At 44.1% G+C, this 13167-nt stretch overlaps 2 protein-coding genes across 7 annotated transcripts in view; one reads left to right on the top strand and one right to left on the bottom strand.

The window, feature by feature from the left end:
- The first annotated feature begins 658 nt into the window (after positions 1–658).
- LOC149525178 (carbohydrate sulfotransferase 9-like) lies at positions 659–4973 on the top strand. 3 transcript variants are annotated; one of them, XM_089777478.1, is made up of 2 exons: positions 659–824; positions 2774–4973. In XM_089777478.1, the coding sequence occupies exons 1-2, from the start codon at positions 725–727 to the stop codon at positions 3583–3585; spliced, it is 912 nt and encodes a 303-aa protein (XP_089633604.1). In that variant the 5' UTR covers positions 659–724; the 3' UTR covers positions 3586–4973. The 3 variants fall into 3 exon arrangements, with proteins under 3 accessions (XP_089633604.1, XP_089633606.1, XP_089633605.1); XM_089777480.1 differs by having other exon boundaries at positions 687–824; positions 2842–4973; XM_089777479.1 differs by having other exon boundaries at positions 690–824; positions 2839–4973.
- Positions 4974–11121: 6148 nt separating this feature from the next.
- XDH (xanthine dehydrogenase) overlaps positions 11122–13167 on the bottom strand; it is a 94662-nt gene continuing 92616 nt past the window's right edge. For all 4 annotated transcript variants that reach the window (XM_075925324.2, XM_075925326.2, XM_075925325.2 and 1 more), the window contains one exon: positions 11122–12406. In XM_075925324.2, coding sequence (XP_075781439.2) covers positions 12356–12406 — 51 coding nt within the window. In that variant the 3' untranslated portion in view covers positions 11122–12355. The remainder of the gene's footprint in view (positions 12407–13167) is intronic.

Raw genomic sequence — 13167 nt, 5'->3', positions numbered from 1 at the left:
TAGTGCTTAACCACCCTGACAGCTAGGAAGTTTTTCCTAATGTCCAACCCAAACTTCCCTTGCTGCAATTTAAGCCCATTGCTTCTTGTCCTGTCCTCACAGGTTAAGGAGAATCCTGGGGATTCCTGGTGGAGAACCGCTGCCGTGGATGCCACAAAAGAACAAATAATAAAGATAATATCGCTAAGTGAAAAATGAAACAAAGCCCAGTGAGGAGAATGCCTCAAAATAATCCTATATGAGGGACAGAGCTAGGCTACCCTCTGCCAGTCAGACCCTCAATTTACCTTAGGAATTACAAGGTCATAACTTTGGCTTAATGGCAATACATCTGCTTGTGTCCTATTATTCGTTATTTGTATTACCAGAGTAAGTTCTTAGGAGCTGTACTCATACACCAGGGCCCCATTGTGTTAGGCGATGTACAAACAGAGCATAAATATGCTCCCTGGAGTAGAAAGTCTACAATCTACATAGAAAAAAAACCACAGCAAACAAATACAGATAGACACAGATACAGACTCCACTGTGTCACCTTCCTGTGGGAATTTCAGAGACTCATGGGAGCTTCTCTGACCCCGAGCACAGCTATCCGGGAGCTGCACTGTTGTACAAACAGTACTTTAACCCTGGCCCTGAGTAAACAGACAAAGAAATACACTCTTGCCATTATATCAGGCCCGGGTCTGCTCTGCTGGTAGGGCAGCTCAGAGATGCACAAGACATGCGGTTCCTCCTCCGCCTCGTCACCTTGGCTCTCCTGTGCTGCTTTTCCCTCTTGTGGTTGTGGCACCTTCTCAAGAGTCACCCTCTCCAGCAAAGAGGTAACGTCTTCCTGTTCATGGTGATGCAGGATAGGTTAGAAAAGCTTTAAACATTATTTTCTGTTGTGCTTTAAATGCCCCCGTCTGCCTCGTGCGGCAGTGACTGAAGTTCATTACCAGCCAGTAGATCTTTTATGCCTGTGAAATGAACTGATGGTTTCCTGTCCAGTTCTCAGTGGGCAAATGTCCATGTCATGAAAGTCACCCCCAAAATTGCATATTGGACCACTTGTCACCAGCCGAGAAGTCAAGGCCTGAATAAGCCACAGAGATTGAAAACCCTCTTGCTGCTCTGTACCTCAAGAGTGTGACTCTTTGTTGCACTCCTCTTTGTACTTCTTTGTACAGTCATTTACTCTAATACATGGTGAGAGCAGTGTGGGGATCAAACATTATCATTCCTGTGTGGTCACACAAAACCCTATTTTTCACTGGTCTTGATGAATACGCACAGCAAAGGTGGGTGGAGGATCAGGCTCCTTAGCTTCTGGAAAAATAGAGGAACATGATAGGTCAGTGCAGAAGGTGGGGGGAAGGTTTCACTTATATCTACTTCATACCTGATCAAAGGAAGAAGAGATGAAATTATTTCTTCCAGAGCTGTCAATCCAGCACTAAATTCAGCAGACACCATCAGTTTGAAACGTAGTCTGTCAAAAGAAGTTACAAATAGTTCCAGACACTGGTCATGTCCCTGAATCCCTCATTCCCTGTCTTTCCAGTGTGACTTTCCTAGTGTTAAAGTGTTTTCACTTCCCTGTTGCTGTATGAAAGATCTGCCCAAACCACAATGGAAATGGGCGAACTATCTGAGAAGAGAAACTAAGAGCTGACAGATGCTAATTTAGTTGTTCAGGCTTTATTTTAGCAAGTTTTGAATTTTATATAGCTGTCCAAAAATCAGGGTTAGGGAGATGGAGGCTTTCTGTTTGTATATGCTGTAATGGGTAACATTACGTTGTTCTAATTTAATTTAATAAAATGGAGGGACTGTGTCGGCTTCAAAGTCACACTAATGTTGGGCTGCTAGATATGTTTTCCTTACCATTGTTGCAGGTAATTCATATGGTGGGCTTCTGGTTTTTGGTTTTCCATTAATGTGCTGTGTATTATTTGGTCCATGTACTCTCTGCTGTTTGTGCACTAAAAATTTCCTAGTGCAATTTGACATAGTGCTGTTGGAAACTGTAAAAGTATTATGTTAAAGTGCACTAGGGAACATTGCAAAGTGATTACTCATTACAGTGTGTACTACACATAACATCGGGAATCCTTTCTCAGGCAAAACTTTTAGAGGCATAATACAGATTATTATTGTGTTGATACTTAATATAGGCCAAGGAAGAATTTAAGGCTTGACTAGGAGCAGGACTCCCATAATGCTTTGTGGTTAAGATAAAGATGACTAATGAAGAATGGAGTTCTCTACTTTCAGCTTATGTTGATCTAACTCTGTAAACGTCTACACTAAAATATCGCAGCTACTGATGTAAGTTGCCCACTTCACCCTCCATGGTATAGTTAGCTTGAGGCGGTGTTCACAGAGACACTGTGTTGCTTACATTGCCTATTGCCATCCAGGGCGAACAGCAGGAGCCCCACCAACGCCCCCTAGTGGGGAGTTAAGGGGGGCAGCTCAAGGTGTCAGCTCAGCGCGGCAGGGCTCTAGCAGCCCAGTGAAGCTCCAGCTGTAAGTGCCTCTCACTGTTGGTTAATCTGTGCAAGTGCTCTGGATGGCAGGAGGATAGTGTGGATATTAAAATACAAATTTACTACCGCAGTAGTTCATGTCAACTGAAGTTGACAGTTTTGTAGTGCAGACATGCCCTGAGTCCCACACCATAGTGGAGAATCCTGCAGCGCTGATATGGCTGGAGAATGTCACCCTAGGATCCCTTATGTACCTGGCTTGTGGGAGTAATGCCCCGTATTCCAATGCTGTTTTGCAGAGGATCTGAAAGCAGAGATGAAGGATGACTTACCTCTGACGTTTGACACTCTCCTCTATGTTCAGCAGCTCAGGAAAAGGACACTGAGATCCTTCTGCAACAAAACTGGTAAAGTCACCAAGCTCCCAGCCAGCCAGCAAGAAGCAGCACAGGTGCTTTCGAGGCTCGCAGTGAGCACCAAGCTGGATTTCCTATACTGCCAAGTGCCAGCAATTGGGCTAGAAAGCTGGGAATGGCTTTTGGAGGTGCTAGAGGAGAAAGCAGATGTGACACTAGAGATGCCAGTTCTCCAGCCCCAGCAGCATGGAGCCCAGAAGCGACTTAGTGAGTACAACCTGACGGTGATGGAGGCGATGCTGAGCTCCTACACTAAAGTGCTGTTCGTAAGGGACCCTTTCCAGAGACTCATCTCTGCTTTCATGCAAGGCCTGGCAGGCGGCCTAACTTTCAAAGAGTTTGTCCAGAGCATTTTAAGCAGGGGAGCCCAGAATGCTAGCGTGGAGTGGAAGCCACTGGTCAGCTTGTGTCAGCCATGCCTCCTTCGGTATGACTACGTGATGATGTTTGGCTTCCTCAACAGGGAGGTGCCTCACCTAATGCACCGCATGGGGCTGCCCATGGATGTCCACCTGCCCGAGTTCACAGACTCCCAGGTCCAGAGCACTTATAGCTGGCTCTCAGAGCAGTTACTCAGTGAGCTCTCACTCAAAGAAAGGAGGCAGCTGGCCCACTTCTATCGCTGGGACTTTGCTGCCTTCCAGTTTTCTAGCAGCTTGCTTTGGGACCTCCTCAGTACTGAGGAGAGCAGGTAGTTACCCTGTCTTAGGGTTCATCTACACAGCAGGGCTAAAGTCGAATTAAGTTATGCAACTTCAGCTACTTCAATTGTGTAGCTTAAGTCGAAATAGCTTAATTCGGCTTTTGGCGCTGGCTACACAGCAGGAAGTTGAAGGAAGAACATTCTTCCTTGCCCTTACTCCTCGTGAAATGAGAGTTACCATGAGTCGGAGTAAGAAGTCCTCCAGCTCGACATTATTTCAGAATAAAGGCTTGTAGTGTAGACACGCATTTTGTTATTTCAGAATAATGTCAGTTATTCCAAAATAAAGCTGCTGTGTAGATGTACCCTTAGAGAACAGTTACAGGGAGTTAGCAGTCTTCAAAAATCCAATAGCAGTCTTCAAAAATTTAAAAAACAATAAGGGCGGTTATAAAGAGGGCAGTGGTCAACTATTCTCCATGTCCACTGAAGGCAGGACAAGAAGTAATGGGCTTAGTCTACAGGGAACAAGATTTAGGTTTGATATTAGGAAAAACTTTTTAACTATAAGGGTGGTTACGCTCTAGAATAGGCTTGCAAGAGAGGTTGTGGAATCCCCATCAATAGAGGATTTTAAAAACAGGTTTGCCAAATACCTGTCAGAGATAGTCCAGGTTTACTTGGTCCTGCCTCAGTGCAGAGACATGGTCTTAATGATTTCTCAAAGTTCCTCCCAGCCCTACATTTCTATGACTCTGTTATTCTAAAGGTAAATGCTTCCTAATACAAGCTAATCACCAGATGGTGTCAGGAAAAACCCTCCCTCTGTCCAATTGTTCATGTGCACCATGCAGGGAAACATCTTCTAAAGAGGAGTCTAGTATAGACTGGGGCCCAGAAAGAAGATGGAACTTAGATTAATTATTGCCCTGTGTTTAAATACTGCAGTGATGGGAGGGTCTGAAAATACATAAGATAAGAAATTCCACATCAAAGTACACCTATAATTCTTGAGGCCTTCCTCCATGAAAATACCCACTAAAGCCAAGAGAAAACAGAGTATTTCACAGAGCAGGTTTGCTTTGAGATCCCCTGTAAATCCTAGACGATACCATCTCCATTCACATCATTCCCTTCAGCAATCTCCTGTGCACCAATGGAGCCCAGAATACTCCACTATTTCATTTTCCAGACACAACTCAACTTTGGGTGAGAAGAGTCTCCCTTTACTGCCTATCATCAGATCCCCACCATATACATGTGCCCCAGAAAGAAGGGCGCCTGCTAAATAAACAAAATAACTCATTCTACAAGAGAAAAAATTAAGGGGCAACATTTAAATCTTTGTGGGGAAAACACCGACTGTGGTTCCTCTCCGGGCATGTTCTGACGAAGGCTTTGCACTAACCATCACTTTGCTCTCTTTGTTCTGCCATTACTAGTGTCCATTCTCATGGGCTCATATCCCTACTACTGCCAGCAGAGCAGGCTTGCCCGGAGAGACATGCTTCATAAGGTGGCACAGTGGCTGCTTTCCAGAGGAAATTTGGGAAGCAGTGTGCGTCCTTGCATGGTTCTGGGCTTACTGGGCAAAATCTCAGTGAGCAGGGTATGTAAGTCCTCCCCATTTCACTTTGCTAGGTAACGACGTGATTGTGCAAATGAGCTCCAGTTCCTACTGTATATTCTGTCTTGTCTCAGCCAACTTGAAATGACATGTTGAGATGAAGAAGGCACCAGCACTTACCTTAATAAATGCTTTTCATAGCAACATAGCAAAGTGGCTACTGTGAACCTCTCTCTGCCCAATGTGTGCGGTTTGATTGAACATGAAAAGCAGTGGCTCCTTAGAAAAGCCTTTAAAAGAGTGTAACCTCTCGCCAAGCGTCTGGCATGCAGGTTGCTGTATAGTGCTAGAGATACGTGGATATTTATACTCATTATTGGCTTTTAGAAGAACTTGTAACAAGTGCATGGCTGCAAATATGAAAACACAATCATCTGCTAAACCACAGCAGTGCAGCCTGGGGAACTTTTTCTGCTTGTGCCCTTACCTTCTTCTAAGGTCATTGGGATGTGGTGTAAATTAATTCATAAATATGGGTCAACCACTGAGCTTCTGAAATGGAAGGTGCTATAAAAGAAGCACAAAGGCAGTGTAGTCTACAGGCCTAGTACTCAGGAAAACTGATTGCTAGTCCTAGCTATGTCCCTGATCTGCTGGATGATTGTGTTTCGGTTTCGCATCTGTGAAATAGGGATCATCGTACTGACCGCTAGAATTTCATGCAAATTGATGTGACCGAGCCAGCAACAACAAAGGTGCTAATTAAAAGAATTCATGCATGTAGTGGCTGCATCAGTCCCAGGGTATCTATGGGTATGTCTACACTGCCACCCTAGTTTGAACTAGGGTGGCTAATGTAGGCATTCAAACTTGCAAATGATGCCCAGGATTTAAATATCCCAGGCTTTATTTGCATGTTCCCGGGCGCCGCCATTTTTAAATGCCCCGTAGTTCAAACTCCCTGCCTGCGGCTACACGCAGCACAGACTAGGTACTTCAAATTAAAGCTCCTAATTCAAATTACCATTATTCCTCCTGCAAGGAGGTTTAACGGTAGTTTGATTTAGGAGCTTTAATTCGAACTACCTAGTCTGTGTCACGTGTAGCTGCAGGCAGGGAGTTCGAACTACGGGGCATTTAAAAATGGTGGTGCCCGGGAACTTGAAAATAAAGCCTGGGATATTTAAATCCCGGGCTTCATTTGCAAGTTCGAATGCCTACATTAGCCACCCTAGTTTGAACTAGGGTGGCTGTGTAGACATACCCTATGAGTCAAGGTGGACAAGAACACAGAAGTGGGAATTAACAGAATGTTAGTCAAACAATTAATTAAAGCTGCCCTCAACATTTCCTGGAATCATCTCCCTCCACCCAACCCCACCCCCATTCCCATTCCTTGGGTCTGTTAATTAACCTAGTGAGGACCTCATACCACCAAATCTAGCATAATTCCCATACAGACCGTCGCACTAGAGGGATTATGATTTCTGACGTGCCTTTGGGGTGCATAGTACTTTGCAATGTAGTGTGGTAGAGCGCCTTCTCCCTCTTGGTGGATTCCACCCTTCCTCTTAATGCTGGGCTGGGGAATTCCTCTCACCCTGGCAATTTGCCCCCATCCGTGGGTTTATTGTTCCCCTCTTGTCTGAACAGAAGTTTTCTACCGGCCTTCCTAATGGAAAGGTGGAGGGGAGCCTCAGTCTCTGGTAGCCCCTGCAACTCTGGTGGTGGCACGTGGGCCCCAGTTCAATCTTTCCCTTCTAGTAGCTCTCTTCCCCCAAGCCTCCAGGACCCTGAAAGGTTGTTGGCCCTGTTGGGCAGGATTTCCCCTGCTCTTTACCTCTGTACTTTGAGGTATCCCTCCTGGCATTCGTTACTGCCTGCACTACCCAGCTCTCCAGTAACCCACCTGCTTCCCACAACTCCTATCACAAGCCTATCTCACTGAAGGAGAGGCTCCTTCAGGCCTTTGATTGGCCCCAGGTGTCCTAATTAAACTGGCATAATCCCTGTTCAATTGCCCCGGGGGAAAGAAACTGCTTTTCCTGGGGCTAATATCCCTGCTGTCTACCACTCTCGGATACCCATCCGGCCTGATCCTATCAGTAGTAAAGACCTTGTTCTGAGGATGTAATTTTGGATGGGAAACAATGAAGCATCAGGACATGATCCCAGACTTTCTTCCATAACATTAAATCGGGCATCAATATTCAGTCTTATTGAAAAGGATTGGGAAAGGTAATATTTTGGATTTTTATATGCAGATATTTTTTTCACTGTAGCAATATTAGGTCTTATAGGATTATACTGGTGCAGCTGTCCGATGGTCCAGCAGAGGGCAGTAGTGCACGAGCATAATAGAAGAGTAATTCTCAAACATTTGTGGATTGTGGAGCAATTTTTAAAATGGGCGATCACATAGTAGGACCATCGTCCCTCCCTGATCCCATATTGTCTCTGGGGCACATTGGCATTTCATGGAAAAGTAACTCAGGAAATGCTAAGACAGTCTCCAAGAGACAAGATGAATACAAAATCACTTTAATGCATTGGTTATGTTTCCTGGTTCTCCCCCACCCTCAGCCCGATTTGCTGTCTTTGCTGTTTATTTCTCTTTGCTGAAAGTAGACCTGTATGATGCTATGTAGCTCATCTCCCTTTTTTTGCCCCTTCAAAGCTCATTATTCTAGTTTCCTCACGCCATTTTGTAGTCTGGTTTCATCCTTCCTTCCAGATGTTAGCTATCCCACGGAGTTGGGTGTCCCCCTCATTTGGCTCATGACTGAATAGATATCAAATTACAATCCCAAGGAGGAAGGGCTCTGCAAAGGGAAGGCCTGCTGCTCACTGCTTGGATTGCTCTGGAAAGCTTACAGAGTCCTGAATTAGAGTACAGCAAAGAGCAAACGTCAGTGTTGAGGAGCTTATGACAGAAGCAGTTCTATGAGCCTACAGGCTACAGTGTGAGAACTGGTCTAACGACCACATAGTGAACACGGCAGATACACATCTTAGGAAAGCATGTCACACTAAGCTACAGAAGCAAAGCTTAAAACAGTGTCCATGTCATGACAAAGCCACTGTTCTTTTTTAGTGGTCTCTTTCAGGGACAGCACCAAAACCAAAGCATGAAAGAAGGTGCTGCAATAGCCATGGGAGTCAGCTGATACTGCTCCACTATTCCTGGCATCACACTAGCACCTAAAAGCCCTTACCAGGATGGAGGCTGCATTATGTCAAGCAACGAGGATACACCCTAGGAAGACCCTATCCCTTCTTCAGCTATGGCTACACTGTAGCCTTCTTGCGGAAAAGCTTATGTAAATGAAGCATGGTGTGGAATATCGCCATGCTTCAGTTGCATAATTAATTAGCAGCCTCTTTTGTGCAAGAGGCTTTTGTTCAAAATGGAGCTGTATAGATGGCTCTTTTTTCCTCAAAAACCCCCTCTTGCACAAGAACCGTTTTTCCTGAAAAAATGAGGAAGAACAGCTCTTGCGCATGAGGAGTTTTTTGCACAAAAAGGAGCTGTCTACACAGCTCCTTTTTGCGCAAATGCCTCTTGTGTAAAAGCAGCTGCTAATTAAATATGCAAATGAAGTGTGGCAATATTCCACGCCATGCTTCATTTTCATAAACTTTTCTGCAAGAAGGCTACAGTGTAGCTGTAGCCATTTAAAGTGTCTACTACACTGTAACGGACATTAAAGGGGTTCAGTATAACTCACAGGCGGCTGGGTAGTAATGGTTATGCCCATATGACAAAATATTGGTCAGTATCCAGTGGCTACTATTAGATATTCCCTTTGTTTTTCTTTTCTCTTCAAGCAGATCTGTGCCAACCTAGTGTAACCCCAGGACCAAGTGCTATCAGGAATCTCATGAAATTGTGGTGGATCTTCTGCATTCAGTTGCCTGTAATCGTTCCAGATGTTGCATTCTATATTCATGCTAGACATGTAATTGTGTAGTTGTTTAACTGATTAACCGATAAGCAAAAGCTTATCGGTTAAATCTATAGACTACACGCGTTTCCCTCTCCCTCTCTCCCTTCCAGTACATTTTTTTGCAGGTTGGCCAACAGCCTGGCTTAGTCCTGGCTTGCGACGGGTCCAGGACCTACCCTGCTGTGACTCTGCATTTAGAGTGTACTAAGAGACCGGCGGGCAGGCAGCCCAGATCAGTTCTGGATCGCACCGGGTCCAGGAGCTCAGCCCCCGCACTAGACAGGGACTTCTGCCACCCCACATTGCTGCCTCTTTCTCAAACAGCATCACAGAGCAACAGGCAGCTGGTTCACAAGGGGAGCTGGTTTTAAACTGGCTCCCCTTGCGGATCAGATCTCACCTGGCACCCTACACTGCTGCCTCTGGTACAGTGGCTGCCGGCTCCGCCCTCAGGGGCTATAGAATAGTTGACTAACCGATAACATTTCATGAGGTTACTCAACCAGTCTATTAACCAATATTTAACATCCCTAATTCATGCTTGGTCAGAACAGGACTCCCTGGCTCTTGCCACTGCCAAGACCCCTGGGCAAAATATTCTCTCTCGAGGGGAGATGCTTAAATGGTGCCATTTTTAGGAAGAATAAAATTTTTCCCTAGACCCTCTGAAATGTAAAAAAGAATATGTCACATTTCACTTACGATAACAGCCAAAGCTTCAAGAAGAGCAGACGCATGGTCCTAAAGCTTGAACGTGTAAATCCCAGTTTTCAAACGGTCTATATGACACCCTGTGTCATACCAGAGTGCAATGCAGAATAATGAGTGGCTGCGTCACCCCTATCCTGTGACTTAGGGTGCCTTACAGCGCCTTGCTGACCTAGCTCCCACTTGATTGATCCTAAACAGCCTTCCAGGATAAGAGCCACACTCTAGTGTCTCTGTCTAATACAGCCTGGCAGCCATGCTTAGATTACCTTTTGGTTCTCACCAGCCTTGGTTTTACTGCAGGGTGAGCCCAATACACCCCATGCCTTAGATTTCCACCCGCGAAATGTTTGTCCTGTACTGCTCAGCCCTCTCCTGCAAGTTGTATTAAGTCTATTGTTTCTTTAAAAGCAATAATATGTCAACCTTTTATCATAAAAAGTTATTAGGCACTTCAATTTAAACACACTGGATCAGATAGAATATTTTATTGACTTAAAATATCTTTATTAGTTAATAACTTTTTTAGCATTTTAAGTGAGGCATAAAAGACAGAAATGGTTACAAGAAAAATAAAGATAAAATGCAACTGATGCCTAACTTCACAAACGAGATTAAATTCAAAGCAAAGTTTTGTCACCACATGCCTGAAGCAGCCTTACTTGCCAAACTTCCTAGGTCAGGAGAGGACCCTTCTCCCAGAATCCAGTGACTGCTTCCTTTGTTGCTTCTGGTGCAGTGAATGTAGTGGGCAGGGAGAGAGATCAAAGTGCTTTGAAATGTTTGTTCCTTCCTTTTATAGTTCCAGTCCCTGTCTGGGAAAACATTTCCAGATGGGTACCACGAAGCAAAAAGTCTCAGTGGAAGGATGTTTCTGCTGCTTTTCCTCATCTGTTCCTTCCTTTGTTTTCCTTCCTGCTTACCATTTATTGCTTAAATGAAAATTAAGTAGAGTACCTATTCTGCTTCATCATGTTTGCCTGTTTGCAAACCTCCATTTGGAAAATGTGTTTATAACACCAAATAGCAGAAATTTACAGCTTCACATACAACGTTGCCACACATATTTTATCAGGATCATACTGATCAGCAAATTATGAGTTATCAAATAATACTTAGAAGGCATATTTTGTACAAAAATTATCACAATAGGGGATAGTGTAAACCCAGTGATATATTCTGTCATAGAGCCATAATATTTAGAGCTGCATTTTAGCAATGTTTTTAAATGCCTTGAATCTTGTAAACTGGGAGCAAACAAACAATATGCATTTTGATACAACTAAGCTGTATATATGTCTATAGGAACAAAAAATATAGGAGATAGCGAGTGACTCTATTCTGGGAAATGGTAACCCTGAAAAAATAGGGATCACGATGGATAATTAGCTAAACGTGGGCTCCCAACATGGCATTGGGGCCAAAAAAAAGCCAATGGCATCCAGCGATTAATAAACAGGGACATCTCATTTGAGAGTAGAGAGATTATTTTACCTATTTGAAACTGGTGCAACTGCTACTAGAATACTGCGTCCGGTTCTGGTGCCCACAATTCAAGAACATTGCTGATAAATTGGAAAGGGTTCAGAGAAGAGCCCCAGGAATGATTAGAACAAATGCCTTATAGCAGGCTCACCACTGGGGGGATAGAACAGGGGAGAGGGGACGATTGCCCTGGAGCCCAGTAATACAAAAGGACCCAGAGCCCTGGGCCCTCTAAATCACTGCCAGAGTGCCATGCAGCATGCTATGGGTGGTGCTGAGGGCTGCCTAGCCTTACCCCCGCCCCTTCCCCTAGAGGCCCTCCTACTTCCAGAGGCATGGAGGAGCTCCCTCTCAAGCCTTGCCCATAGGCCCAGAAAAGCTGTCGGCCCTGCTGCCTTATGAGTGATAGACTCAATGAATTTACTGTAGCTTAACAAAGAGAGGTTAAGGGGAGTTTTTGTAATAAACCTTTGCAACAATTTACGAACCTTCTCAGGAGATTCTCCAACGCTGACAATTTTAAAATCAAGATAGGATGTTCTTCTAAAAGCTCTGCTCTAGAAATCATTTTGGGAGAGCTTTAGGGCCTGTGTTGTACAGGATATCAAACCAGATGATCACAACAGTTATTTCTGGTCTGGGAATCCAGGAATCAAATCACTGCATCCATTTCAATATCATAACACAGAGGCGAAATTCAAACCAGATGTAAGTGGATAACACTCCATTTAAGTCAATGAAGTTACAGCTGCTTCCACCAGCTGGACAGAGACTTCAAAGTGCAAAAAAAGGGGGGGAAAGGCCATTTTTAATGGAGTTAGCAAATCCAAGTTCTCCCCAATTTTACACATCTTCGAGTTTTATAATCATACTTAAAAAACAAATTCTTTCACAAACAAGCTTGTTGTAAACAATTATCTAATCCTTACAACAAATTTATATGAACCTTTTCAATTACACAAACATTAAAGCCATCAATTTACTCATCAGTTGCATTTTCAGCCCACACGAATGAGACACATGAATACAGTTTTGTTTTCTGCGACAGTTTTTCTTATGGCCCCCTCCAGGTAAAACCAGCTTCATGGACAAACCTTGTTCCTTAAACTTCCATTTTATACTCTCACAGACCATGGCTTAAATGTCCCTGGCTCTGCAGATGGACACTGTAAAATATAAATACAAAAAGTTTAATTGACTCATGAAAGCAACAAATTGGAGGCAAACACTCAATTCCTACTACAGACAGACTGACCAGATTGTTAACATTTGTGGTAGGTTGGCTTCATATTCTTAAATATCTAACCTAAGGCCAGGTCTCTACTAAAGGGGAAGGTCAAACTCCAGTTACGTTAATTACCTGGTATTGACACACCTTAATTTTAGTTTCCACATGGTCTTTACAGCAGGAGGTTGATGGGAGAAAACGTTCCTGTTGGCTTTCCTTACTCCTGCTTCTTACACTCTCTGAGTTCAATTTAGTGAATCTTTAGTAGACCTGCTAAATCGAACTCTGGAAGATTGATCACAGCGTGTCAATCTTCCCCGTAGTGAATATGTGGCCATAGAATCCCCATTAGACAGAATACAGGATCTGTATCAGATGTAACTAGCATGCAGAGAACTGCAAGGGTGTGTCTAGACTACATGCCTCCGTTGACGGAGGCATGTAGATTAGACAGATCGGCAGAGGGAAATGAAGCCGCGATTAAAATAATCGCGGCTTCATTTAAATTTAAATGGCTGCCCCCCTCTGCCGATCAGCTGTTTGTCAGCAGATCGGGGCAGTCTGGACGCGCCGCATCAACAAAGAAGCCTTTCTTGATCGGCACAGGTATGCCTCGTGAAAGTTGAGAAATGACTGATGCCCCAGTCTTGCAACTGACTACACACAGACAGATGCCTTAATAGAGCCTCATTAAAGTCA

This window comes from Pelodiscus sinensis, chromosome 3 (assembly GCF_052426305.1).
Source record: "Pelodiscus sinensis isolate ZL-2025 chromosome 3, ASM5242630v1, whole genome shotgun sequence".
Classification (NCBI taxonomy): domain Eukaryota; kingdom Metazoa; phylum Chordata; order Testudines; family Trionychidae; genus Pelodiscus; species Pelodiscus sinensis.
Note: the sequence above shows the minus strand (reverse complement) of the source record. Positions and strands in the feature narration are given on the sequence as shown.